This window comes from Phaenicophaeus curvirostris, chromosome 9 (assembly GCF_032191515.1).
Source record: "Phaenicophaeus curvirostris isolate KB17595 chromosome 9, BPBGC_Pcur_1.0, whole genome shotgun sequence".
NCBI lineage: Eukaryota > Metazoa > Chordata > Aves > Cuculiformes > Cuculidae > Phaenicophaeus > Phaenicophaeus curvirostris.
The window spans coordinates 28,881,381-28,908,673 of NC_091400.1; the positions used below are offsets into that span (position 1 = coordinate 28,881,381).

Sequence of the window (27,293 nt, forward strand, 5' to 3'; positions counted from 1 at the left end):
CCTTGAGTTACTGCCCTTGAAGTATCACTTGAGAAGTTCTCAGCTAAATTAAGGCTCCCTCAGTTATAATTTCACTACTGGACTCCTAGGATTTTCTGATCATATGGTACAACAAAAATAAACTTTAGCTTGATCAAACCCCCCGTAGGGGATTCTTGGTATTTATTGTTTATTGTCAAGAAATTACTTCAAATGCAAAAAAAATCCACTGTGTGTCTCTCTTACTGCTTTCATTCAGCCATCAGTGCTTTCTTAAGCACTGCATATATTTAATTTCCGTGGGCTATATAACTTCATGGCCATATCTTCACAGGTCCTTTGTTTGTGTTACAACTGGACCGTCCCCAAAATAAGCCTTTTCCTATGGGCTGTTCCATATATGATTACCTTCACTCTCTTCCCAGGCTAATAAAATCCTAGGACCAAATGATACATCTCCTTACAAACAGTGCTCCCACAGATATATGCATTCCATATGGTTCAAGCATTCTGAGCACAGCTCAATATATTGAAGTGCACATGAAAGGCTTAAGTTTACTTTCTGGGTTTTACAGGTTGGAGAGAAAAAATTGCTCTGAAATACTGGAGTATTAAGAAAGCAACAGGGTTAGCTCCTTGAAAAGGTGGATAGATAAGGAGATGTGGCAAAGGCTGTGAAAGCTGCTGATCTGAGGATGGGGACTTTCTTAATGCACTAGCAGCAGAAACAGATCTCACATCAAAATCCTTCAGAAAGTGTTGCAAGTTCAGGAAAAAGTGAAATTATGTTCTTACCTTATCAACATAGTTTGCAATTTCTATCAGCCTCTGTTTAATTTTTTCCACATCCTTGCCTTGTCTCTGAAACTTGAAATGAAGAGAATCAATGTACCAGCAGCACAAATATCATAGTGTTTCCTCCCAACAGCCACTCTGGCTGAGTTGCCGGCATTGTTGGTGATGTTTGAGAATAACACAGTGCAACCAACAGCCATCCGCAGACTCCTGTTGGCATCATGGGACCCGGATCTGGCTCAGAATAAGGACAGGCTATGCGATAGGCTCTTGGTTCTCACAAGAAGGTTTTAAAATCCCTAAGTCTTACATAGTGATCTTCCTGGGACTGATGTTTTGTGAGAACGAAAAGGCCCTTCTGTCCAGTGGTTCATGCAGCAGAGTGACTGCTATTCTCTGATTAGGAGTGTTCAAGGAGATGAAAAATGTGAGTAGCAAAATAATTCAAATGAAGATGTAGGTCTCTGGGTGCCATTCAACTCTCTGGAACATTTCTACAGTCAGTCCTGGTTACTCACTTTGAAGCTCTCTCTTGCAAACCCGTCAGGAAGGCAGTTGTTCTTTATGCAACGTGATAGTAAAGTACTGCTTCAAAATCAAGTGCAGGATCCTATGGTGTCTTCCAAACAGTAACAGTCCCACTGAGGGCAGAGTCAATGGCAAAGAAGACTTAACTAGCTCTAGGAGATCCTGGGCAGTGAATCCATATTTGCCTTTTCTTGAGTTACTGCCAGATATCCCAATTATTTGAAAGTCAAATTCTTTATGAAGTATTGCAAGAAACTTTTACAACTGACTAGCAGTGTTGCCCTATCTTAATAATGCCTTCCATTGCTTAGCTTTAATTAGGGAAGAAGCTTTATTTTTGAATAAATATTCTATCTGAAGCAGATTACTTGCATTACCACGGAAGCTAAAACTGAGCTACCTTTCCACAACGTTTTAGGTTTAAGTTTCTTACCTCGCGATTATCTGCAACAATAACAAGCTCCACATACTTCTTTGTCTTCAGAGTCTCCCTCTTGAACTGCCAAAAAAGATGCAAATAGTATTTCATCTCTGCAATAAGTGACCCTTGGAAGTGACTTTCCCTGAGTCCAACAAAGTGCTTTCAAGACAAGATACACATCATCTCAGATTTCCAAAGATTTCACTACATACAAATTTTTATTGTATTTCTTCTCCTCATGGAAGTTCTCCTTTTATCTACCACAACATAAATAGTCTACATGGTACTCACAAACCACTTTCCCCCTATGCCCCCACGGATTTGATCACAGCAAGCAGGAAAGTGTTGCAAAGTCCCTTTCAGCTTTCTGCAGCTGAAATGTTTAAATTGTTGTTCCTCACGGAAGAATACCATCTGTAGCAGAAAGACTTTCACTATTTCCAAGGCACATTTAAAGAAAGGATAAGATGATTTTTAGCAAACATTTCACACAATAGACAGACTAACAAAAAAAAGAGAGAGATTAAGGGACATTGAGTGAAGCAGAGAAGAGGTCAAATGGTCAAGTAATAAATTATGTAGGAAGAGAAATACAAGAACAAAAACTGCAGAAAAAAACCAGAATGAACTGTCAGTGTCTGAGGAAGCAAACTAATACTCTAAAATCAGAAGGCATAAATTTAATTTTATACCTGTATATTCATACCAAACAGCCTGTCATGCTACTTGTAATTCTAAGTGCAAGTCTAAAAGAATCATAATGCTTAGCTGTAAAGAGATCACTGAAGAAAATGAAATGATTTTGTAGCAGAGCTAGTCATAGCACAGCTCCTCTGCTACTCTAAATTTAAGTGACCTATTAAAGCCTGTAAAAATTCCATGATTTACAGCAGCTGAGGATCTCTTCTATCTTTCCTCCCTTGATTCTGGAATAAGATAGTTAGGGAAAAGAGGTCTCAGCAGTATATCTGATCTTCATGCCAAAACTTAGGGAGCTTAAGTAGATGTATGACCTACTAATGACCACCATGTCTTGAACTAAACTAATGCTCTGTAACCTAAAACATGACTAAAGCTTTCCAAAGCAAACTGTTCCAAGGCCAATTGTGTGATCCCTTAAGCTAAGTCAGTGCTAGACACCACCTTCTAGCCAAATTTTACAAAGTTTTCTTCACATTACCAAAGTTTTCCTCTTTAATACCAGCAGATAAATGATTTTGAATGTTTGACAAGAAGCATTGTGTTTAGAAGAAAGTACCAGATGTAACCTTCAGTAACTCTCACTTTCAAATTCATACTTAATAGCACTACACAGCCTTCAAACTACAGTAAATGGAAAATAGTTAAGTTGCAATTGGGCAGTATTTATGAACTGAGAAAGCTGTAAAAGCTATCATTAATGAACTAAACATCAATGACACAAACACTTCAGAGGATTACACTTGTTAGGAGGTCTGGCAAATGAGCTTGGGTAGGTATTTTTTACAGCTTCTGCTGCTGCTGGGGGTCTCTGTTCCTCTGCAACTGTCACCAACACGGGGACATGATGTGCACACTGAGTTTGTGCATGTGCCCACAACTCCTCTGCCACACAGGTTATCAACAGTGCCTTGTGATATGCTGGCTGGGAATCAAGACACCAAGAAACAAGCCTGTCCCCTCCTGCTGCTCCTGGAACAGCAGTAGATATAACACAAAGGGCCTGCCATGTCTCAGTGGACTTCAGCTGGATCTATGGTGCTCTGCCAGAGCTTGATTCATCTCCCTGCAAGATATACCAGATATGAGTATGCCACGTAAGGCAAATGACCATGTGGGCTTTGTTTGTGGTGGAATTGATCTCTCAGACCCTAGAAGTCTAACAGAAACCTGACATTTATTACGTGGTCCCAATCAGAGGGAAAAAACGCAAGGTGCCTCTGCTCTTCTGAATGAAAAGATGAGACATGAAAATGCAGGTACTAAGATATAAGAAGAGCTCTGTCACATCAGTCAGTTGAAAACATTTACATTTTACCTAGAATAAAACTGTTTGGACCAGAGAAAGTTAGCCTGAGAGAAATTGGCTAGCAGCATATAATCGTGTAAGCCTCTGGTGACTGACTTGCATTAGGAATCCATTCCTGTGATTTGCCCAAAGGCTATATGCATTCCTTGCATACAGTATTTATTTATAAAATGTACCTAATTATGACTTCTTACAGTTTGCTTTCTGCAGCCAACTGCATCAACGCACAACCTACTGCCTGCGTTAATCCTTCAGAATTAAAATGAAGAGTCAATAATAAAGCCATGATAGATATACATGATGCAAGACAATATGCTTTGTTCCATGGACTGCTGTCTTTCTCCTCTGCTTCTACCCCACCTGATCCTATCACTGCTGTCCCATGTTGCTGGAGGCTGCTATAAATGCAAGGCTGTAGCATTTCTCTTTCTCTGTGATCCTCCTGCCTCAAAAGGCTCATCTGCCTGTTTTTTAATCTACCAGCACCACAAAAATGGTTATTTTGTGTGGCTACAGAGCAAAACCCATATGGTAGGGCTATCTTACACGTCAGGCTTGCTTACTGTAGGATCGTGTCTTAATGGAGCTCAACAGGAAAACACACTCTCTGCCACAGTTTGAGTGTCCACTGAGTTATGAAATAACACAGAACTCATAGAGACTCGGGTCCAACAGAGTAAAACATGGTTCTCCATACATCTGCTACGTTATCTGACTTGCTCTATTAAATCTTGTATTTGGATCTGGGAAGCTGAGTCCACTGTTTGTCCTGTCATTTATCTGTATTTAAATCTAACCTAAAGGCTAGTCTAGCTTTGTGATATATTGATCTCACATTTCAGCTCTCCTCAATAAACGTTTAGTGTAAGCAGTTGAATGAAGGGGCGGGGGCGGGCGGGGGAACCAAAAAAAATCTGCCAAAACCAGCCAAAACCCCCAACATTTTAATCCTTCCTAAATATGAGACTGTTTCTGCTTTCTTCTGTCATTCAGTGTAATTTCGAGCAGCTTTATATTTCCATATTTTACAGGTCATCTGTATTCAGTATGTCCTGACAGTCTACTTAGCTGATGACAACAGTGTAATGTGAAAACTGGCTCCACACATTACATTTGACAATTTCCAAAATTCATATATTAAAAGTGTATCCAACTTACTCATTATATATATTGTACCTATCCATATGATGTGACAGTTTTTATAACTGTGTCCACTGAACCACAGCAAAAATATTTTTCAGATATTTAAGGTGAATTCTGGCATGCCATTGAAGCCATCAGCAAAATATGAGAATCATGAGGGTAATAGCAAATCAGTTAGTCACATGCACATGTTTTATTTCAGTTGCATGGTGCTACAATGGTTACCTCAATGCAATTCAGTCAAAAGTCTCAAAGATTCTGGGGCAATCTTAATAAAATTGTGAAAGGCACTTTTTCAATGTTTTGAACCTACACACATTCCCAGAAATACTTAGCCGAGAAAACAGAATATACAAAGGTTATTGAAACAAAGATTACATTAGATGTAATATTTAATATGACTAAAATGTAAAATAATTTAATGACAATACATAAATAACCTCTAGGGATGCCATTTTGGTTGCCTTCCTTAACAATTAACTTGATGGAAAGGCTCAGAGGTACATGTAAGTATAAATTCCAATATGTGATACTTAATAAATACTGAAGGCAGATTTGTTTTGTGGTATAATTTCTGAACACCTAAACCACTCTTTTCTACAATCCCCATCCAATACGCAGAGAACTTATTACTGTTTTTCCTGATTTTTAGCTCATTTAATTTTCTACAGTTTCCATTAGCTAGATGCATTTCATATTAAGCATATTTCTTCCTACATAAAAACCATTACAACAATATATCTGGAAAATAATAGGGTGAGAATCTGGTTTGTCTGCATAAGATACTTTCCTACTAGAATGTAATCGGTTCAAAAGCTAATATTAGCAAAGTATCACAACCCATCTTGGGTGGGCAAGAACAATTCCAGACACTGCTCATTGTTCTTAGGGGTCTTAAATTTTTGCTATAATTATACATGGATCAAAATGTATTACCATACTACAAAACCATACACTTTTATGTGCAATCTCATTATTGAAACAAAAGAAAAAGCAAGATATATATGCGGGATCAAGAAAAAGTAATAAATGATGTCAATGGAATTCGACTACATGGTTTAATGTTTTGCTTACTAGGGACTCCCTGCAACAAAGAATTTTGTTGGGGAGTAATATGGGACTGCCACTGAAAGCATAAACAAAACCCACAAATATAAAAGTGCATCATCTACCTACCCTGCCAGCTTGAGAATGGTGTGATGTGTCATTGTCATCAGCTCTCACTGCAGAAATGTCCAGTTGGTGGCCACAAGACCCTGGAGCTATTTTCAAATTCTCTGCTTGGTAGATCTTGTGTTCACTTGCAGCACCTTCTAATGGCTCCAGAATGTAGCTTTTGTTTTCAAATAAAATAATTCCCCTGTTACAGAAGAGAATAAAATAAAATGCGTGGTTTTCAAGACCTAACTTATGTTTGTGTACAACAAAGTTGCAGTAGTTTTTAATAATGACAGAGTATGAAAAAGCAAAACGCTGATTCACAATGTCATGGTTAGGTGGAGCAGAAAACATCAAAGCTGTATATTTGTCATTGCAGCACACTATACTTTAAAAGAAGCAATGGCTCAAAGAAAATTTTCCTCTTCTGAAGTGCTGTCCTGTAGAGCAAAACTATATTTGTGTTTTATGTTTTCCATTCTCCCAGTAATGCATTGCCATTTCTGAGTGAAGTCACGATGTGTGGGCTTCTGAGGACCCACAGCAAACAATAATGAACAAAAGCATGGTGAAATGCTTTTGTAAGAAAAGGTAGAGAGTGAAAGCATTCATTATGATCTGCAGTGTCCATTATACCTTTTAAACCAAATGCTGATGCAAGCATCAATTCTGACAGATAAAAGAGGCACTGAAGTATCAAAATGGATTATTAAATATTGCACAGTGGGGCAGCAGAATGAAGCTCAGCTATATTAACCAGTGGATTCCTGTTTAACTCATGTTACTAGCCAAAATAATAACTTTTACAGCAATAATACCTGCTCTCTCAGGACCTCAAAGATTTTCCACCAGCGAAAGCACTCTTATTGCACTACTTTAAGCTACAATACACAAAGAGGAAAAAAGGGTTTAGGAAGAGATACAACACCTGGCTTCAAGCATGTAGAAGAACATAGGATATGGCCAATTCTAGGCTTCATTTGCCGCCTCCTTACCAAAAAACTAATCTCCTTATATACTCCAGACAACTCATAAATAAATGCCATGCTTGGGTTCTTGTTCTGGGTCCTGCCCAAATATTCTGAACTGCTATAGTAAAGTAAGTTGACCAAAGGTTGAATTCATTTCCAATTCCTCCTGCTGAGGCAAGCTGCTGGCTTGAGGCTGCTATTTCAGCTCAGCACAGAAATACAGGCAGTGTGGTATGGGCGTCCATGGTCTGTGCAGGCTGGAATAGGATTTCTTGTACTAAATCACATAAAGTAGGATGATCAACAGCAATACCACTGGAATTAGTAATCATAAATGCAACTGGAGGACCACAGAGTGAGAAGACTGCTCTACTGTACGTCAGGACTGGTGCAGCACAAGAAGGCATGAAGTAGGTTTACAAACAGGTCTCAGACAGAAATTACTGTAAGAGAAAGGGATTTAATATTCCACGACTAACTCACAAGTGCCTGGTTACATACTGCAAACTGCCCAGGAGGGTGGTTAGATAATTCCTGTATTAAGCTGGACATCAGATTTTGTTGGGTACTTATGTGACCAAAGAACGGAACACTTGAAAACCCGCTTCTCTTTTCTAAACTGGACATAAGCATTTGCCTATGGAGTGTTGCAAGCGTTCATCAACTGGACTCCACGGTGACTGCATTGCATTACTAATTCATTCCCTATCCTTAAACTATGACGGAATTAATCCCTAGGTTCTGGCAAAGGTTCAGCAGCAATAATTGCAATCTACCTAGCTGTAATTTCTGGTAAACTTTTAATTGTCCAAAGCATTCTTCCTCTAAACTGTACTGTCTATATATGCTATTAAACAGCAATCATTTTCAGCCCAAAGGTGGTTGTATTATATTAATGTATATTTTTGGTGTATAGGGAGTGTCTGCTCTTTTTATTTCTATCTGTACTGCAACAAAGGTAAGATACTGCAACTATTGTGAGACCGATTCTTCTGCAGAAACCTAAAAGAAAAGAAGAAAAAACATAAAAAGAAAAGAGAATAAAGAGGAAGGACCCAGAAACAGGTTAATGACACCATAAAGACTGATTTAAAAATAAAAAGTAAAATTACTAGGAAAAAGCTAACCTAGCTGTTCTGTTCTTAGTAAGATATGATGAAGAAACCCAAAGTCTTCGGCCTCCTAACGAGTTAAGTGACATTTTCATTCCAAGCTGACTGCACAGTTTTGCTACAAAACACCACTGACATCAATTCATCCAAGCCAACAGATGACCATTTTACTGTTAACTAGGACAGCTAGAAGTCCCAGAGAAAAACAAGACTGGAAACCCATGATACTAAAAAGGCCATACAACAGCATTTGCAGGAGCCTGCGTTACTGACCTGACCCGACCGGAGAATCAGGGTCTGATAATTAATTTGTAGCTTTCTTAGTACCCTTGGAAAATCAGGTAAGATTTATTAGTTACCCATTGTATGGGCTTGCTGTGTATGATGGATCATAGCTGGAAAAGCAGGACTGATTTATTACAGTGACCCTTGTAGCTACAGCTAGGATACACTATAGCTTGCACGACAGATGAGAGACCTCCAAGCAGGTCACATTGTGATTTGAGTAACCTTACGCCCTCCAGTTCTAAATTATTTTCAGATCTGCCTTAATCTTTGAAGAGTTTAGGAAACTAGGACAACATATTCCCATTACTCCAATAATCAGCAACTCTGTAATCAGTACAATCAAATAAGGATTGTTGTCTTTCCCTTGTGCAATTAATCATTTAATTTTGGAGGCAGCTGGAACTAGCAATGGAGGCAGAAGTCCATTAGTCACTGTTCAAAATGGGCCAGCCTGACCATCTCCCTTTATTGACAACTAAAAACTAACATCAAACCATGAAGGGTTTTATTTTTAGTGTTGGACTTATCCTGCTTAGAACATTAACTTAAAAAATACAGACTTAAGTAATTTTAAAGCCAGCATCTTGGTGGCAAGAGTTCATAGAGTAAACATGCCTCATCAATACCAGGTTTCCAATGTACCCCTTATATACCCAGCTACTGTCTAAAGTAATTAAATAACCATTAATTTACACTACATTTTCTTTAGCTGCAGAGGATATGGAGAAATGATCAGATACCAGGGTGATTAATTTTGGTTTCTATGAAAGTACAGCAGAACCAGGGCAGCTTGTTCCAGTTGCCACTGAGACTCCCATCCCAAATTAAAATATGAGCCTTTAAGAAAATTTCCATCTTTGTGTATTAAGCAAACCCATGGTGAAAAATCTACATAAAGGAAAATATACATTTAATTTAATGCACATTTACCCTTTGAGTGCTGCCTACAGGTTACCAGCACCTGGCTTGTAACCTTCTGTAATAAGATAATGAATATCAAATAGAAATTACTTTGGGCAGCTCTCTGGTTTTTACTAATTTCCTTTTCCTACGATTGCATTTTCCCCCCACTGATCAGCACCTTAAAAATCTGACTAGTCCAAAGCTATGGTTTCTTTCTTTTATTGCTGTAGCAACATTAGGTGAACAATGCCTACCAGTCATAAAGTACTAAGAATTTGATGCAAAGAAAATAAATTCATAACTATTTTTTCCTCCCACTTTTGTTAGCTGTTTCAAAAAAGCCTCTGCTACTCCTACACCACTTCTGTGTCTTCTTCTTGAACATGGTTTTCCTGCACTTCTGAATCAGCCTGCATTTCCCAAAGAACAAGATGCTACAACCTTTCCATATTTCAGGAGGCATTAATGTTAAGTATTACAGTGTTAAATAACAATAATAGCAAATAGAAAGTATATTAAACAGATTCCAGACCAAAAATTAGACAAAGAACCCCAAATGGATTTCAGCACCTCTGTGAGTACTTGAGAAGCAGATGTTCTTTAATGCCAGCTTCCACTGAAATCTGTGGAATTTCCACCATTACCTCTGTTGGGAAAAAGACTACCAGAATTCCCAAGCTTATAAACATTTTGGAAAAATGCAATATAAAGTATACATTTTTTTGGTCTTCAGGTAGCTAATTTATGGCATGTTTTTTTCCCTCAGCCCCAACCCATACTGGTGCTGGGAAGTCAGAAAGGTGTTGTAAATGAATTGGGCAGGAAAGACAACAGGCAATTCAACACCTGCCTAGAATTATCAGCCTCTCCTTTCCATTACTGATAGCAGAGAGAAGGAAAGAAAATCTATACCATACAGTATGTCCAGACATCAGTTCACAGTCTCCAAGCCTTGAGCCTGTGTTAATATTTCATTCTACCTCTTAACCAGACTTGAGCTCTGCTTATGTGCAGAGGTCAGTATCAAATAAACCACACCCACATTGCTAATCAGCTCTAAATATCAATGACTCATTGGTATTTGCCTACCATATGTCATTATATGTCATATGGACAGATGGAGAATGTGTATATGAGATGGCTCCTTCCACCTCAAAGAAAAAGATATAGTGTAAATAATTAATTTATTATTACTTGCTGTTTAACTTGCTAGGAACTTCACAATTAAGGAAATGCAATTTGATGGATTAATTCCACTGTTTAAATTGTTGATTAAATCAACAAAAAGAAAAAATCTCTTAAAAAGAAAAACCAAACCAAAATTTAATGCAAGGCCAGTTATATTTCATAAATCAGCAGGCTTCAGGAAATCTCAAAGTATAAATGGGATTTTTCTTTTCCAACTTGTCAGCAGAAGAAAAGGCCCCGCCAACAAAAACTATCAATGCATACTTGTCTGAGAAATTGTGATGCTGAAGTAAAACTTGGCTAGCACAGCATTATATGAAACTGTGATACATTATTCTGCTCTACTACACAGGGAAACCTAAGTAAATCAATAAATCTGATATCCCTGACTGCAATTAAACATTTGGTTTTAATGAAGCTCAAAGTTATATTCATTTCTAAAAAATAATAGTAAAAAGCTCTATTAGCACTGGAAGATGAATGTAGATGCCTTCAGTTTGCAAGAAATTAATATGACTATAAGGGGCTGTCATGTTTACACACCACAAATTTACATTAATTCTGTCTCTGCCCACAGACAGTGCAGGAAGGCACAGTACTCATGTGCCCCCCTAAAAACCTACAGGACCTTCATTTCATAGTTAACGCTACAGCTTCAAAAGCAAAGGGACCAATATCACAGCTGTACCACTGATTTTGATGGGAGTTAGAGGTGGATAAATAACAGAATAGGAGCCTTGTGCCCTGGGGTGTTATTCTCTTGATGCTCATGATGGAAGTACTCCAATTATTCACTGCAGTATTTCTAAACATACTTGATACCAGAAGGTGACCCGTAAAGTGATAGGGCATTTTTATTTATTTTCCTTATCTAGTCTACATTCTCAGGACTTTGTACAGCAAATTCCCAGACACATAAGCAGGCAAACAAACAAGAGAGGAAGAAAAAATGAAGTAGTGAATCATAACTGCACTTTTAGTCTGTTTTAATTAGTTGCAGATTAATACTATTGGGATAAATTAATAAGATGATCTGTGGACTGTTTCTCTAATGGGCAAGGTGATCTTTGGATAGCTTTCAAATGGTCTGTGATTTAACTTTAAAGGACTGCGAAATACAGAGAATGGGAGTTAGACTCCAGAGGCAGAAGTACTCCTGTCTGTACCATTGCCCTAGGAAGCCTTGGGCAGGTAATGCACCTCTTTCTGCATCAGTTCCCCACCTTTAAAATGGGTATATTTTAGTAGGCACACACAATAATCACCTGTTGCTGAAGGGCGTCAGACATGATCCAAGTTATACCGTTATCCCACTATACTGCATGGCATGATTCCATTAAAATAACAAGTCTGACCCAAATAAACAAAGGGCAACGTCTCAAAGGGAGGTTAAAGCAGTAGCATTATTGGTTTTACATATTGCAGTAGAGGTAGAGGTGTTCTCACATCAACACCTCATTAGTCAAATACATTTTGTTACCACCAATGCATTTCATTAAGCTGAAAATATATTCTATAGCACAGTGTCTAAAATGTATCCATAACCAGAGACTATTGTAGCACACGCTTAATCCTTTCTCAGGGCAAGGCAGCTTTGTCCAGCGTGAATGCATATTGGCTTGCCACTTTGATGCCTGAAATTTAAGCAGGGAGTTACCTGAATTGAAAGCGATAATGCAATTTTATGTCCAGCATTTTGGTATTTGTTTTATCAGGGAAAGTGTCAGATGTGAGTTCAACTGGGAGGGTGACAAGACAGTCTGAGGAAAGCAGAAAAAAATGTAGAAGGAAAGAGACATTGGCATCAGTGTCAACTTAGTAAGCGCATCTCACAGTACTGTGCAGCAAAGCCTAACAATAAAAGAAGGATTGATTAAAACTTGTACATCGCATTAAGGCTCATAGGATGCTTTTACAAGTCACAAAATGTATAGAAATATTTGTTGGTTTAGGTGTTTCATTTTCTTTATTTCTTTTCTTTTTTTTTAAATAAGGTGCTGTCAGACACAGACTTGATGGAGAAAGCTCAGTCAGGTACAAAACATCTCTCACACTTGTCCCGGTAGCAGCAGTGGTACCTGGGGATTACTGTGCATCCAAGGGTAGCATGCAAAGAGTTGCCAAAAATTGGAGATAATGTTCATCTCGGATCAAAGAGGAGATCATGATCCAGGAGCTGTTTACTAGCTGAATAGCCGAAATAAAGAAGCTATGAAACCCCAGAAGCTGAATGCTTTCTAATGTTAAGCTCAAAATCCTCCAGCAGTTTCATGGTCAGGGAGCTTACAAACCATGCAAGATGTCTATATGAACTAAAGGCTCTTCAGAAAGCATGGAGAAAAAGCACACATCCAAACCACTGCTTTTCTCAACTCGGATTTTCTCCTAACTTCTTTTTTTTAGATGATATTTCCCTTTCTGTGGGGAAATCATGCTTGAGGAGCCCTGAGGAATTTCAATTTTTTTCTCATTGGTTTTCCTACTTCCATTCCTCTTTTAAATAGTTCATGTCTGGATTGTCATATTCAAATTCCTTCTTGAGCTGACTGAGTCTGGGATGCAGTGAGCTCAAACAGACCATTTGAAAAATGGATGGCTCTAGTATTGGAGGCCTTGTGTAGCATAACTATGTAATCCCATTAAAAATGAGTGTCTGTTCAGTTCTGGAGGCTTATCCCCACCAGTGTTCCTGGGGGCACAGCATCTTTTAGTCGCTGATGGGCTTGAACAGCGACTGAATACTTTTCATATGTGTGAATGGGCTTATTATCTAGCAGCTGGGTAACTCTGCAGGATTCTTAGGATTTTCAAGAGCATTTTAGTGTTTTAGAAAGAAAAGGCTTCTAGGGAGATTTGTATGCTTGACGTACTGAGCCATTTCAGAGAGCATCTCTCAGGTTCCACCCACCCAAGAGGTCACTGCAGATGCCTTTGTAGCTGCACGGTTCTATGCCAGCATCCTCTGCCAGCCCCTGGACCATGGAGATTGTGCTTTTCCTCAGGCTGTGTTTTTGTGTGTGTTTGCAAGGTTCTGAGCTTGAAGACAAAGTAATAGCAGAAAAATCATTCAAGTCTATACAAATTCATCATAGAAGATGTGTGTGGTGGCTACAGGCCAAAAGTATTTGCTAAAAACTTGAAGAGCCTCCAAGCTAGATAAACAGAAGGGTATTTCCTGAGGACAGGAAGGAAACGACTTGACTTTGTCATACTTTCCCCTTCTCACAAGCTTTGACGGTCTAATTTGCTTTCTTATCCAGATGGAAACACTGGAAGTCCTGACTATCCATTGTTCCCATTTTGTGCATTCAGCATTTACTGTCTCCTTTTTGTCATTCAGCCCTTCTTCCTCTGGAGGAGACAGCAGGGTACAGATCATAGCATGATTTGATCCTCCTCTAGCCTGCATTTTAGACAATCTCAGTGTCAATCCAACTACTCATGCCTTTGTAATCCTATGTGAAGCGAGGTACTCAAATATTATGTCTGAGAAGATGTAACATAGCTGGAATACATGAGTGTCCATGTGTAAGAAAGCCGAGTCCACTTCTAATTTATATCTCATCCCCTCTACCTGCCTGAAAAAGGTATACTAGTCAAACCTGTCTTACTTTGCAAGTTTCACACTTTGTTCTTCCTATAGCTCCTCATAGACTAATCATGTCCTATTTACAAGTTAATAACATATCTCAAATGCTCAACCATACGGCTGCACTGTAAGACCCAGCTTAATGGTTGTGTTCAGTCAGAGCAAGATTGCTCCAGCCCAGCACCTTGTCTTTGGCTCTGGCCAACAGCAGATACTTACAGGCAAGATATAAAAACATAACAAGCGCACCCCAGTCGGTACCCTCAACTCTGACAACATAAGTGTCAGGAACATCTTAGGGTTTGACAGCCCCAGGGAGTGTCCCACATCCCCCTTACCCAAATCGTCTCATCTTTTTTGAATCCACTGATGTTTTTCACATTGATACACACCTGTGACAGTGAGCTCCACAGCTTCATTATGTGGTGAACAAAAAAGTATTTTCCTTTGTTCTAAAGTTTCATTTGATGACTCCTAATTTGGGGGTTATGAAAAATATTCAGCAATTGTCCCCTCTTCAGCATGACTTTCAATCTCGTTTCATCATTCCCTCTTTCTCCGTCATCTGCTTTCAAAAGTGGCAAGTCCTAGTCTATTTTCTCTTCTTGGATAAAAGCTGTTCCATACCTTTGATCATAATTTTTGCCCTTCTCTGTACCTTTTCTGGATATAATGCTTCCTTTTCTGGGCTGGGGAGGGGGAAACAAAAATAGCATGCAGAATTCAAGATGTGAGTGCATTATAGATTTTAAAAGTGGTAATGAGGGCTTTTGTTCTACTCTCTTTTTCTGTCTCACTAATTCCTATGATCCTTTTTACTTCTTTGACTACTGCTGAGCACTCAGACTTCAGAGCATGCTAAAATGTGAAACCTATTCTTTATAACTAGTTTTATGTCTTTTGATAAGCTCTCCTAATCTGGGGGAAAAGACACAGTTCCTACCTATCCATACCTGGAACAATGCCAAGGTGCCTGTCTAGTAGGAGTGGGAGAATATTCATGCTCTGAGATTTCAGTAAGCTAACAGCTTGCACTTCCTTTTATTAGATGTTTCTCAGGCATTTAAACTTTGCCCCATACGACCACTGTGTGGGGTAAGCAAGAATCATTAAATGAATTTCACAGATGGAGAAACTGAGACAGAGAGATTTGTACAATTCAGAAACTGTAACAAAGCCAGGAATATACCCGGAGAACTACACCAGTCTTTCCTTCCACTGGCTGCTGCAGGTGAAACCTCTGCTCCAGGGACTGCTGTCATGTGGAGCTCAATGGCTACATGACGTCTTATGTCTTTACCCTTGCAGTTTGCAGTATTTATCATGCTGTGGAAAAACAAGAGTGCCTACTCCAGCAAGTTGGTGGGCAAGTACCTCAAACCATCCTATCCTATACTATGTTATCTGTAACTATTCCTTCAAGCTGTAATACTAGAAAATTTGCCAGCAAAGTAAGCCATGAACCGTCCTATATCTCCTCATGTCATTTCAGACTGGATCACATGCAGTAAATCATAGAATCATAGAATGGTTTGGGTTGAAGGGACCTTCCAACCCCCCTGCAATAAGCAGGGATAACTTCAACTATATTTTTTCCACCCAAATTCTCAAGGGACACATTGCTGCAATAATGTTTTGGTGGCAGAGGTATACAGTGAGCTGCGGGCCTGATTCTGGAAGATGCAAGGACCAATTGACTTGGGATTTCTCACCACTTGGCCTTTCATTCCTAACCAGTTTTAATGAGAAAGCCTGGATAGTTCAAGGAGCCGACAATGCATTATGAAACCTTTCAAAAAGACCTTGCAAGCTCAGATCAAGCACAGGTAATGACTTGAAGTTATTACTATTGGCTATGAGGCTGCAAAATGAGTTTTGTGGAGTAAGTCAACAGACACCCTTATCACAAACTCTTCTCACTCATGGACACTCTCTCAACCAACCTCAGCAGTGAATGTAGCAGCTAAATGGGCACGGATACTGAGATCCGCTCTCAGTTGTTCTCCTACCAGAGCAAAACGTGTATCAGCAGGGAAACTTAAGAAACTTTGTAATGAAAAAGTTGCTGCTAGGCTTTTCCTTTGGGGAAGGAGCATCATGTTGTCAACTTGCACTTCAGAGATTTATCTGCAGTAGTGCCAGATAAGAGAAGAATGTCACTGCCAGCATATGTTGGCTTGACATACCTGATTACCTAAAACTGGGAAACAATTATATGAGCTCAACAATTGTAAAAAGAGCACATTGGAGAAGAAAGAAAATGCTTATAATGTCGAGAAAAGTAATTTCTCTTAACAGTTCTTAATTTCTCAGGTAGTCCTGGAACATGACATCGGTGCAGACCCCATCCAACATGGTACAAACTCTCCCTGTGGACCTTGCAGCAATGCAATCCCTTTAACCAAATTACTGAGAACACTGCACTGTAAGAATGGCTGGTGAAGATGGGCTGCAAGGAGTTAATTAGAGTAAACTCGAGGAAGATGTTAGATACATGCCAAAGCACTCATAAAAGCCTCTCTGAGTGGGAAGGAGCCACAGAAATGTCCTCTACTACACTCCTCAGACAGGGAGGGGGCATCTGGTAACAAACGGTTAGCTCTCTCAGCTGCTGTCTGTCCCAGAGCACCATCCATTATAAAAGCTTTGATAACACCCCTATTGCACAAAATGCAAAATCAAGAGAAAGAGACTCCAGCTACTCATGCTGTTTGTAGATAAATTAAACAAACCCAGAAAAGGTTGAGGCAGTTGGAAAACTGACAGGAAAACCGGGTTTTCCAGGGAGAACACTAGAGCCAATTTACAGTTAATTACTGTGATTTGGAACAGCTCTGTGAGTAAATATCCATCTCGGATTGTCCAAGTAAGGAAGATAATTGTTTCCTGAACTGTGTCCATTGTGTATTTGAAATCATGTCAGCCTGCTTCTTTCTTAAAGCAGGAAGAGACTTGGTTTTCAGCAACCTGAATCTGCTACTTTTCTGTTAATGTGTAGCTAAAATCCTAATGCTGAGTATCATACCTGCCATGAATGCAATTTATTGAATTCCACAGCCACATTTATAAAGCACTACCTTAATGATGAGGTTGCTGGACGCTGCATGATTTGCAGCTGCAAAGCAGTCCTGTCATCACTGGTGAAACAGCTTTGAGAACAAGGAGTGCTAGATGGCTACTGGGCATTGCCAGCCCAAAAACGTGCCAAGCACTGTGCTGCTGCAAAACAGTCTAGACAAGGATGGGGTAAGAGAGAATGCATGTCATGCAAAACCCCCAGACTGCTTTTTCTACTTCTTTTTTCTCTTCATAGCAACTAGAGAGAAAATGCTTTTACAGAGATTGTACTAATATTTGAAAAACAGTTTACATTCTTTGAAAGGCAAACCAAAAACTCAGTGGGTACTCGGATGGTATCTTAAGGAGCTTGAATATTACTGAAATATTGGCTCACCTGAGTCCAGAGCAGGTACTGAGACTGACTGAGGAGTCCGGGTACCCTCGTACATTGCCATGGTAATAGCAGTGACCCTGGTTGCAAAAAAGAGAAAACATTTCAATAACCGTAAATGCTCTTTGCTCTTTAGCTTTCTCATGGTTTTCCATCCTCTTTATTTAGAAGTGATTATCAGTTTGAGGCTACAGCACTCGGAACTACACTAACAACATCTTTTCTGCTCCACTAAATATTCACCATACTTAACAGTCCAAATGGTTCCTAAATGGAAATCTTCAGTGTCTTTTAAATCCCAAAGTGTGTAAGTGAGTTTTTGTTTCATTTTGCTTCATGCTGTTTTTTTTTTAAATAGGGTCACTAGTGTTTAAATTGCATGACTGCCCACATTTATCTGTGTTATTTTATTTAATGTTACATTATGGAATATTTTATATTAATTAATCAGAGGAACAAATCAGGTGACACAGTTTACTACTTTCTATAGCATGTACTCTTATTTAAGGTCATTTACATCTATATAGAAACATAGAATTATAAAGGTAGGAAAAGAACTCGTAAGATCATCAAGTCCTATCATCAGCTGAATACCACACCACCAATTAAACCAAGCCCCAAAGTGCCACATCTACATGCTTTTTGAACGTCTCTAGGGAAGGAGACTCCACCATTCCCCGTGTAGCCTGTTCCACTGCTTCGCCACTCTCTCAGAAAACAATGTTTTCCAATCTAAACCTCTGCTGGCACCACCTCAGACCATTTCCTCTCATCCTATCACTTGTCACTCGGGAGAAGACACCAGCACCCACGTTGTTACAACCTCCTTTCAGAGGTTGTGTGCCTATAGGAGATAGCTATGTATCAAGAGAAGTACAAAAAAAGCCAATACCAACCCTACAGTTTGAAAAAAAAAAATCAGAGTAAATGAAGAAGAATGGAAACATGTTAGAAAGGAAACCTTTTACTGAACTACCTAACCAAGTGGCTGTATGTTATTAAGAACAACACAGAATAAGAAGAGGGTCTTCTGTTTTGAGAGGCAACAATCCAGTTCCATTTTGTGGCTAGGCGATTGTATTTCCTTAATAATCCACCACTTGTAAAAGGCACCCACAACAGAGACACTTTTTCAGCACATACACATATCTGTCTGGAATCCAGGTTAATTTTATTGTTGACTAAAGGTTATAGCACATTCCTAATTATGTAACTGGCTGGAAAGCAATGATTGTGTCACGTCCAGCATTTCTTTCCTCATGGCTCCTCTAAATGCCACCTGGAAACTGAAAACGCTGTTGTAAAAGGTTCCTATCTTATTAGTGCAAAGGAAAGTTATCACTCATGCTCCAAACAGACAGTCATCTCACTGTGCCTTTTTATTGCTCTGTTCATTCACATCCATCTAGCTGCATTAATTGACCTTTTCAGTTTTGGGGCATGGTTTTTACTTACAAAGCCTCACATAGCAGACTCCTACAGACCACCTTGATTTTGTTAGAGAAAGCAATAGTCACGAAAATGATGGGCAAGATGGAATAATGCAGGTACAAATTTTCTGCAAATAAGATTATACCATGAAAAATATTTTTGAGTGTTTGTTTTTCCAATGTGAACAACTAACCACAGAACAGCAATATCTGACTTTCTAAATACAAATCTCAATAGCTTTTCTCATTCAAAGAAATGACAGAAACAGGGTAATAGTGTTTTACTCTCCAGTATTTTTATCATCAGTACTCATAAAGACTGAGTAACACATTAGCAAGAATAAAGCCACAATAGAAGCGAGGAAGTCATAGACTGGATTTTTTGGGGAAGATTGCTTCAGTTAAAATTTATATGGACATAAAAGTTTTCAGTCTGAGTGTACTATTACACTTTATTTTAATCTTATAATTTACATGCATCCACTTGATATGACAGAAGGAAAAACAACGCCCCCATCTCAGCATTGATTCTCATACAATGACTCTGACAGTGTCTAAAATCAAAAAGAAGGTAGGTTTATTCTAGTCATTTAAAGTAAGCATAAAGCAGAGGTGCAGTTCAGAACTCTTAAGAAGCCAGTCTTTGGGGTTTAGCACCACCAGTGTTAAGCACAGTCCTCAGTGAAATGTGGAGGGGAAGCTGATATCTCATCCCACATGGGCTGCTGCTGCAGTCTAGCAGTCTTTATCAAAGAGTGAATTAGGGCAAAGCTCCTGATTTCTTTCCATCTCCACACACAACCTGTTATTTTATTAACTTTGAGCTCCTCGTTGTGGCCCATTTCACAACTTCTCTGATATTCACAAGCTATAAGATGCCAAAGTTCAATACCAAAAATGCAAACTTACCAGACCATGGCCTGCAATGGACTGGTAGAAAATTGATTTCTAGCTCAGCCACTCCACTGAAGTGCAGGATTTTTTTATTCCTATCAAATCTTTTTATTCCTGTAAACTAGTATATAAAATGGATGACCCCTAAAATCAAATAATTACCATGGCTGATTTGTCTTACTTACAACTGTATTCTACCCTTACTCAAGATCATTTAACAAATACCAGCTTTTGACAACCACAAATTTTTCAAGCGCTATAAATTAGAAAAATAACATGGACACTGACTAGTGTGCTAGAGAAACCTCAAATGACAGCTTCACAAATCTGACTTGGTCTGACCTTCAAACTGAATTTGACTAAGCAATTTTTCAATAGGAAATTGGATTTGGTTTCAACCACAGACTATATTGATGTCTTCAGTGAAGAAGAGATATAAAAACAAAATCACAGAGACTTATCATTTTAAAACCATATTGCTGCATTTAATAAATAATGAATTCACTGATCTTTGAAAAAAATATTTTAGGCAGTAATATGCACTCTGACTTACCCCCATTGTGAAAACAGATTATTTCTTTTTTAATAAGGGAAAAACTAGCTATCATTACCTGCACACATATTAATGTTAATGTAAGTTAATCTGTCAGAGAGTTGTGTGCTTCATTTCTTTCTTTTTACTTCCTAAAGAAGTCTATACAGCCTTTCTATTTCTAAAACAAACGACTGTTTTCTATTAAGCTGATTTTGAAGAAGATATGAGCATCCAGTAAAAAAGAAAACACTGAAAGCAATTTCAAAATGATTGCTTTACTTGGGAAGTCTGGGGCTATAAGGAAGATGCTCTTTCAGAAGTAAGAAAAATGTTATGTATATAAATAAGGCCTTTCACAAAGTCCATTATGTATGGAAAAACAAAGCACGAAGCCTCTTCTGACAGTGTTAATAAATAAGTAACGTGACATATCAAATATTTTATAGGCCTTACGTAGATAAAAGATAAACTTTGTAATTAAAATAGCTTGCTGCATTTTTCCTAACAAGGGCTCTGATATTGTCAGAGAACAAAAAAAATACTACCCTAAAATCATTTTTTTTCTGGATAAATCCAGTTTTTAGCTACTGATTTAACAAGGATTATATTTGCCATATTTTTATATATATAAACACACATACATAAACATACACACAAGCACACACATATGTATAAAAGCACATCCTTAACAATCTTACAGCCTGGTTTAAAAAAATAAACCCAGGCAATGAACCCCCTCTCCCAAACCCCAGCCATGTATTCCCCAGTGTGGAAAGACACTCAAGCCCTCAAAACCTCTGAGCTTCTACACTACGGAAATCAGATACTTAAGGCTTTCTTCCTAACTGAACCAGCACTTTCCTCCATAATTGATCAACAACGGCTGCATTTATTATAAAACTGTAATGGGTGTATTTCCAAGAAGTTGAATAAATCATACAGATTTTGAAAGTCACTTGGTTAAAACCCCACAGCTCGCCTTTAAAGTCTCTCTCTAAAAAAATCATGTGTAGGATCACAGCAGGCAAAAAGGTACTGAAGGCAACAATAAAAATGATCACATATCATTTCATCCCATGGCTCAGATCCTGGCAGAGACCACTTTGGGTTTTAACGATGAAGTATCATCTACCCATGAAACGCCAACCTTACCGTGTAATTGCGTGTGAGAACCACATCAGTGCCGTCTTTCAAATAATGTGTTTCTGTGAAGCTGCTGGCTAACAGTCCCCTGCAAAAAATAAAGCAGACGTAATTTTAAGTCCACATCACCTTGACTTTGTCCTTTAGTGGTTCTGTTTGAGACAGTGATCATAGCCAAGTATTAAGGACACAATGACTACCGGGGCTGTGTGCAAAATAAGGAAAAATAGAACTACAAATACTGAAGCTACAGCACATGAAGACTTCCTTTGTTAACTGTGAAAATAATACAAGTTTCCAGACTGCTTTCACTTCCAAAGGTGGACTGAATGCCAGCCCATCTCAGTATTTAGTCTTTCTTCTAATTTTCAACACATTTCACATTATATCTGAAATCTAGACATTTGGAGTTTTGTTAAGTAATGGTAGTTTGTGGAAAGGGAAAACATTTTCCCCATGCTACTTATTTTACCATATTATGTGTTGTATTCATCAACAAGTGACCACCCAAAGACTGGTTTAGCTCTCAGTAAATGAAACTAACTTCTTCCATTGAGACTCCATCATTACAGAAGTTAGAGCACTGGATTTATTCTGATAATCTGAAAAGAATATTAACAAATGAAATCTAATGACTTGAAATGATGTATTAGGAGATGGTAAAAGGCCATGTCTGTGATGAGACATGTTGTTCTCATTCTCTCCACAGTTCCCTTCCAGCCTTTGGCAATGATATAAAAAATTTTGACTTGCAATTATCACTTTCCAGAAATCTCCAGAGAGGGGCATGTGTGTGACAACTATGAAAACTTCTCTTTGTAGTAAACTCACGGAACAGGGAGAACAGCATCTGACTACCTGAAACATGTTGTGCTGTGTTTATGTTTCCTACTGTCTCATTATCACAAAGAGCAGATGCTTTCTTAATTATCAGTATTATTTATATAACAACACTGCTAAGTTCTGTGCTTAGCAGGCATTCATTATCTTTGTAAAGGCAAAAGGTAATATCCCATCACTGTTGAAGCAAACAGAGTTCTGCTATGTACTTTTTTGGAAGCGTAATTTCACATAGGATATTGGAACAGTTTTTATTTAATGGGACAAAACAGAGGCAGGGGATAGGGTAACAGATGTGGTATAAGGGCAAAGTGATTGAGCAATATACTTGCTTTTTGCTCTGCTATTTCTGAAGTGTTTGACAGGAGTAATGATAAAGGTGACCTTTCTGCTTCTGTTCATTCTACCCTGAAGCACAGATTTAGAAAATATTTCATAGATTCATAGATTTTAATACCAGAAGAGAGCGCTGTGATCAGCAATCTGACCTGTTGTGTTACATAGGTCATTTGACTTGAATTGAATTAATCTTCTGGTACGATGACTATGATGGAAGCAGATGCATTTTCTTACTGTATAGAACTCTCATCTAGATCTCTCATGATGAAGAAGCTATCACAAGCCTGATAGGTCTCTAGCAGTTAATTAAGCTCAATGTAAACCACTGCCCTTTGTATCCAGCTTAACTGGGTTGCATTTCCAGCCACCACTGGATCTCATTCCCTTACATCAACATTTCATTTTCATTTGAATCTTTCATGGACAGTTCAGCTCACTAAAGTGAGGAATATAGTGGGTAAACAAATCCCTGCTGTAGCTGTCATCAGTCTCCCTACCAATCAGGCATGTTTCATCAGGATGAAAATTTGCTATCTACCTTGATGAAAACAACGTCTGAAAATAAAAATTCTCAATGTGAGTGGTAAAAGAAGGGCAAGAGCACTGAGATGATGGAGTCCCAATATTGGACTAGCCTAATAAAATAAAAAGTATGCCCTAATGTAGAAGCCAAAGTAGGATTTTAAATCACTGAAGGACGTATTTAAGAAATGGAGAATATTTTTCAGGAGTCTGCATTAACACTCTTTCAGGCTAGTAACTAAGATATCATTGCTGAGGCATCTGTTTTCCTGTCATGTATGGTGCTAGTATGAGTTTGAGAGCAAGCCAGAGGGAAGGTTTTCTTCACACTGTAGAGGCTGGGGACCTCTACAAGACACCTCACCAGGGAGTCCAACAATTTCTGGCAGAGAACGAAGCTGTTATCCCCACTTCTAAAAGGTCTAATATCTTAAAAGCTGTGTAGCTGAGCAAGTACACAGCATGAGTATCCAGGGACAGAAAGTCATGTAAAGGCATTTCTTGAAAGGTTATGAAAACTAAGTGCAACAAGCATTCAAATTCCACAACTGAGTGTGCACCACTTCACTTTCCAATTATGGCAATAATGTTTAACATACCAACAATGACTTCAACAAACATATCTATTAGGTAATTTAATTACTCCCCTGCCCCCCAGAGATATGCAACGTAATAGATTGATTTATATTTCTACTTTTAATCCACTGTAAAGGAGATTAATAGACAAAAGTAAATTAACTTAGATGCCAAGCTACTTAACCTAATTGGATCAATGTAATTGTGGAAGAGCAGAGATCAAAATAACATTAATATATCATAGTGCAATTCATCATCATGTCTGGAGTTTCAAACGTTGTCAGCTACAATACTCAGCAGTACCAGATTATTATCACTTTTTTTGCACTGCATGAGGAGGCAGAAGCAAATGCATCAACAGCTGGATATGAGTGAAAAAAAAATCAGTCGAACCAACACCACAACTTTCTCATTTTTTCTCTGGAGATGTAAAAGTGCATTTCTTGAGCTAGATTAGGTACTTAGTCACTGTGTTTGCTAGCACCATGGATTTTTTCATATTTGTCAGAGGCAGATTAACAAGTAGAAGCTTCAACGGTCCAGAAGGACAAGTTTTATCCCTCCTGATATATGAGAGGCACAGCAGAGCCTTCCTCATCCTCTGCAAATCGGCAGGAAGCTCACCTGTTAGATTTGCTGAAACATTTTCAGGTGTCAAGTAGCTTCCACTAGTGTAAGCTTCAGGGACTATGACGAACAGTATTTAAACTTCTAACCCTCAGTTTCTCAGCCCTCTACAATGTGGAGTCTTAGGCAGCTTGTGGGAGGGGGGAAATGTTCTGTTTTAAACACATCGAACTTTTTACTTAATCCATTTAATGGGAGATATAGTAATTTAACACATCGCCTCTCACTTGCAAACGAGAAAATCACTCTCTGCTCTCCAGGCACCAATATATTATTTCAAAAGGTTATAATGATATTTCATCAGCCAGGGAGAGTCAGAAAGAGAGAGTCGCAGAAGTTAGAAATAGAGACAATCAAGTGGATCATATACACAGCCTCCCTGGAAGCCAAGTATGCTGTAGATCAAACTAGGTTCTGTCTCATCGAGCCTTAAATGTCAGAAGCAATGCTGATCCCACCACTTTCAAAGAGAGATTACTTTGCACTCCAACAGATGTTACTGTCATGATGCATTTCCTGATATGCAGCCTTCTCCAGTTTTTCCTAGTCACACTACTTTCATTAGCTGAACCAATTGCTTCTCTTTCTTGGTACATGTATCATTCAGATAGGTGCACATTACTATTAAATTCTCCCTTAACCATCCACATGCCAAGTATAGCACATCAGGATATAAAAAAATGGTAAGAGCTGTGTACTTTTCATGCTAGTGAAAAGAGAAAAAATGAAGTATTATCACACTAGGAACAGACACCAGGGTTTCCCTTGCTGATTTAGGAGAAACAAGTAGACAAGGGCCTAAAGATCAAATATCTTTCTCTCAGGACATAGGCTTCCTTTCCAATCTGCCTTTTAGAATAAACTTCTTTGGTCATCTCCCTGTTCCAGGTCATCCCCCTGCAACACAGAAATAAGGGAGAAGACACTGACATTGTTATCCATTAAAATGGATCTTCAAGTCTCTCAAAGCTGTTTTGTGAGACTGCAGTGATGCCCAGCAGCCAAGATTCAACAGCACTGGTTTAAAGGCTAACAATACGACGTCTGGATGGTTTGTGGCACAAGTTTCTTCAAAGTCCTGGGTGGTGTGTGGCACACTGGTTACACACCTCAGAAGGACCATGCTCACAGTACTGACACATATGATCTGATTTTTGTTTCTCAACTCCTTATCACGAGGAAAGGTTTGGAAATGCAGCCACTAATCTTCAGCTTATATCTTGCTTAAAATATGACCACGCATGGACATATCTGTTCTGGGGACCAACATCACAGCAAAGCACTGTTTGGTTAGGAGGCTTCACACAGTTGTTTTTAATGATACAGAAAAGGTGTTGTGAACCTATTGAGCTTCAGAGAGGAACATACACTTTCTGTGCTCTTAAGTTGGCTTTTCTGCTTACCTTTTGTTTTGATTAACATCTTAGTATAGTAACATTACTTTAAGAACTGGTGTTTCAGGAAGAACATTAAATACATCCGTGACTTCTGAAATGATGACAGCCATCTGCTCTACCTACTCTGTGGGAGCATTGATCATAATAAGCCGCTGGTAGTGCAGAGCTGATTCAAATCTGACTGTGGTGCTTCCCTTCTCCTCAGATACGCTGCCTGCAACTCAGACAGACATCTGACCTTTGCTGATACTTGTTACTCTTTCTCCTCCTTCCAAGATAAAGTACATGTTTTCTTCCCCATTGAAGCACTGCTTCAGTCTGTTAAAAAATTTCTTATTAAAAGCCCTTCAGCTATGCATTTTAAACCTTGTCTACAAATCGGGGAGGTGAGGAGAATGAAACAGGCTGGCATGTAGGCAGTTAGAAAGAATGTCATCTAAATCTCTGCCTACTGACATCAGTGTACTCCATTAATCCTTAAGCATTTCTATTCAGGTTATTTTGACCTTTACAGTGGAATTAGTTGTTATTTCTTCAATTGCTGCATCTCTTCACGGGTATATCTAGAGGAATAAACAAGTCTGTCAAGCCTGCTGGTTCTGCAGTGGTGGTTGCAGTGCAGGTACCTCCTGATACACACAAAGGTGAAGCGTTTTTCAGTTCTTCTTCCTCACTACAGTATAATGAATGAGGGAAGCATGGGTAATGAGTTTCTCATGCACAGGCACTTAACATCATTCTATTCACAAAAGCACCACATATTCTTTAACCATGCCACATTCTTTCCCCTTGTTTAATTATCTTAAGTGATTTGAAATGCTTTTGGACATTTTCCCATTGAATGTCTCCACTTCATAATATCCTATCTGCTACGCTCCAGCGTGCTGCCATAGAGGGACTGCAATGTCATAAATGAAGAACCTGAGAGATTGAAATTCACAGAGCTTAATTAGCTCAACAATTCTGAGGAAAAGAGCAAAATAAAACTATAATGGCTAAGAAATCAACCAAGCATCCAAAGTTGCAATATTAACTCTATGCTAGTAGCCTTTGGCTTGTTTCACATGGCCTGTAGATAGACAATTTGAGTACATCATACACTACATTTGAAAAATATGTCTCTCTACTTCTACCCAGTTCTTTTGATGTAGAAATTCACATAATCCTGTGTCTACTGGACTCTGTGTTAAAATCCCACTCCCATCCCCTTGCACAAGTTGAACAGTGCCTGTCACAAGTGGGCAAATTTTCATAAACAGATGCCACAACATAAAAAGCAAGAGCCACACTCTGAGTTATCCCTGGACAGTATGTTGAAGCACAGGTACTCTCATCGACAGTTGCTCTCTGGTATGCTGAGGACAGAGAGACAAGGTGGACCAGCATGGCTTTTAAGGCCTACAAGGATCTTGTCTTCAGAACTCATCACTACGTGTGGTTGCAGTGTATAGAAAAG

The 27,293-nt window shown here is 38.8% G+C and overlaps 1 protein-coding gene across 1 annotated transcript in view; it reads right to left on the minus strand.

Moving 5' to 3' along the window:
* Positions 1 to 27,293, minus strand: part of ADAM12 (ADAM metallopeptidase domain 12) — a 183,633-nt gene that overhangs the window by 60,992 nt on the left and 95,348 nt on the right. Inside the window, exons 4-8 of the mRNA XM_069864168.1 lie at positions 21,546 to 21,624; positions 17,538 to 17,614; positions 6,051 to 6,234; positions 1,736 to 1,801; positions 775 to 846 (exon numbers count right to left, since the gene is read on the minus strand). Of these exons, the coding sequence (XP_069720269.1) occupies positions 775 to 846; positions 1,736 to 1,801; positions 6,051 to 6,234; positions 17,538 to 17,614; positions 21,546 to 21,624 (478 nt within the window). The remainder of the gene's footprint in view (positions 1 to 774; positions 847 to 1,735; positions 1,802 to 6,050; positions 6,235 to 17,537; positions 17,615 to 21,545; positions 21,625 to 27,293) is intronic.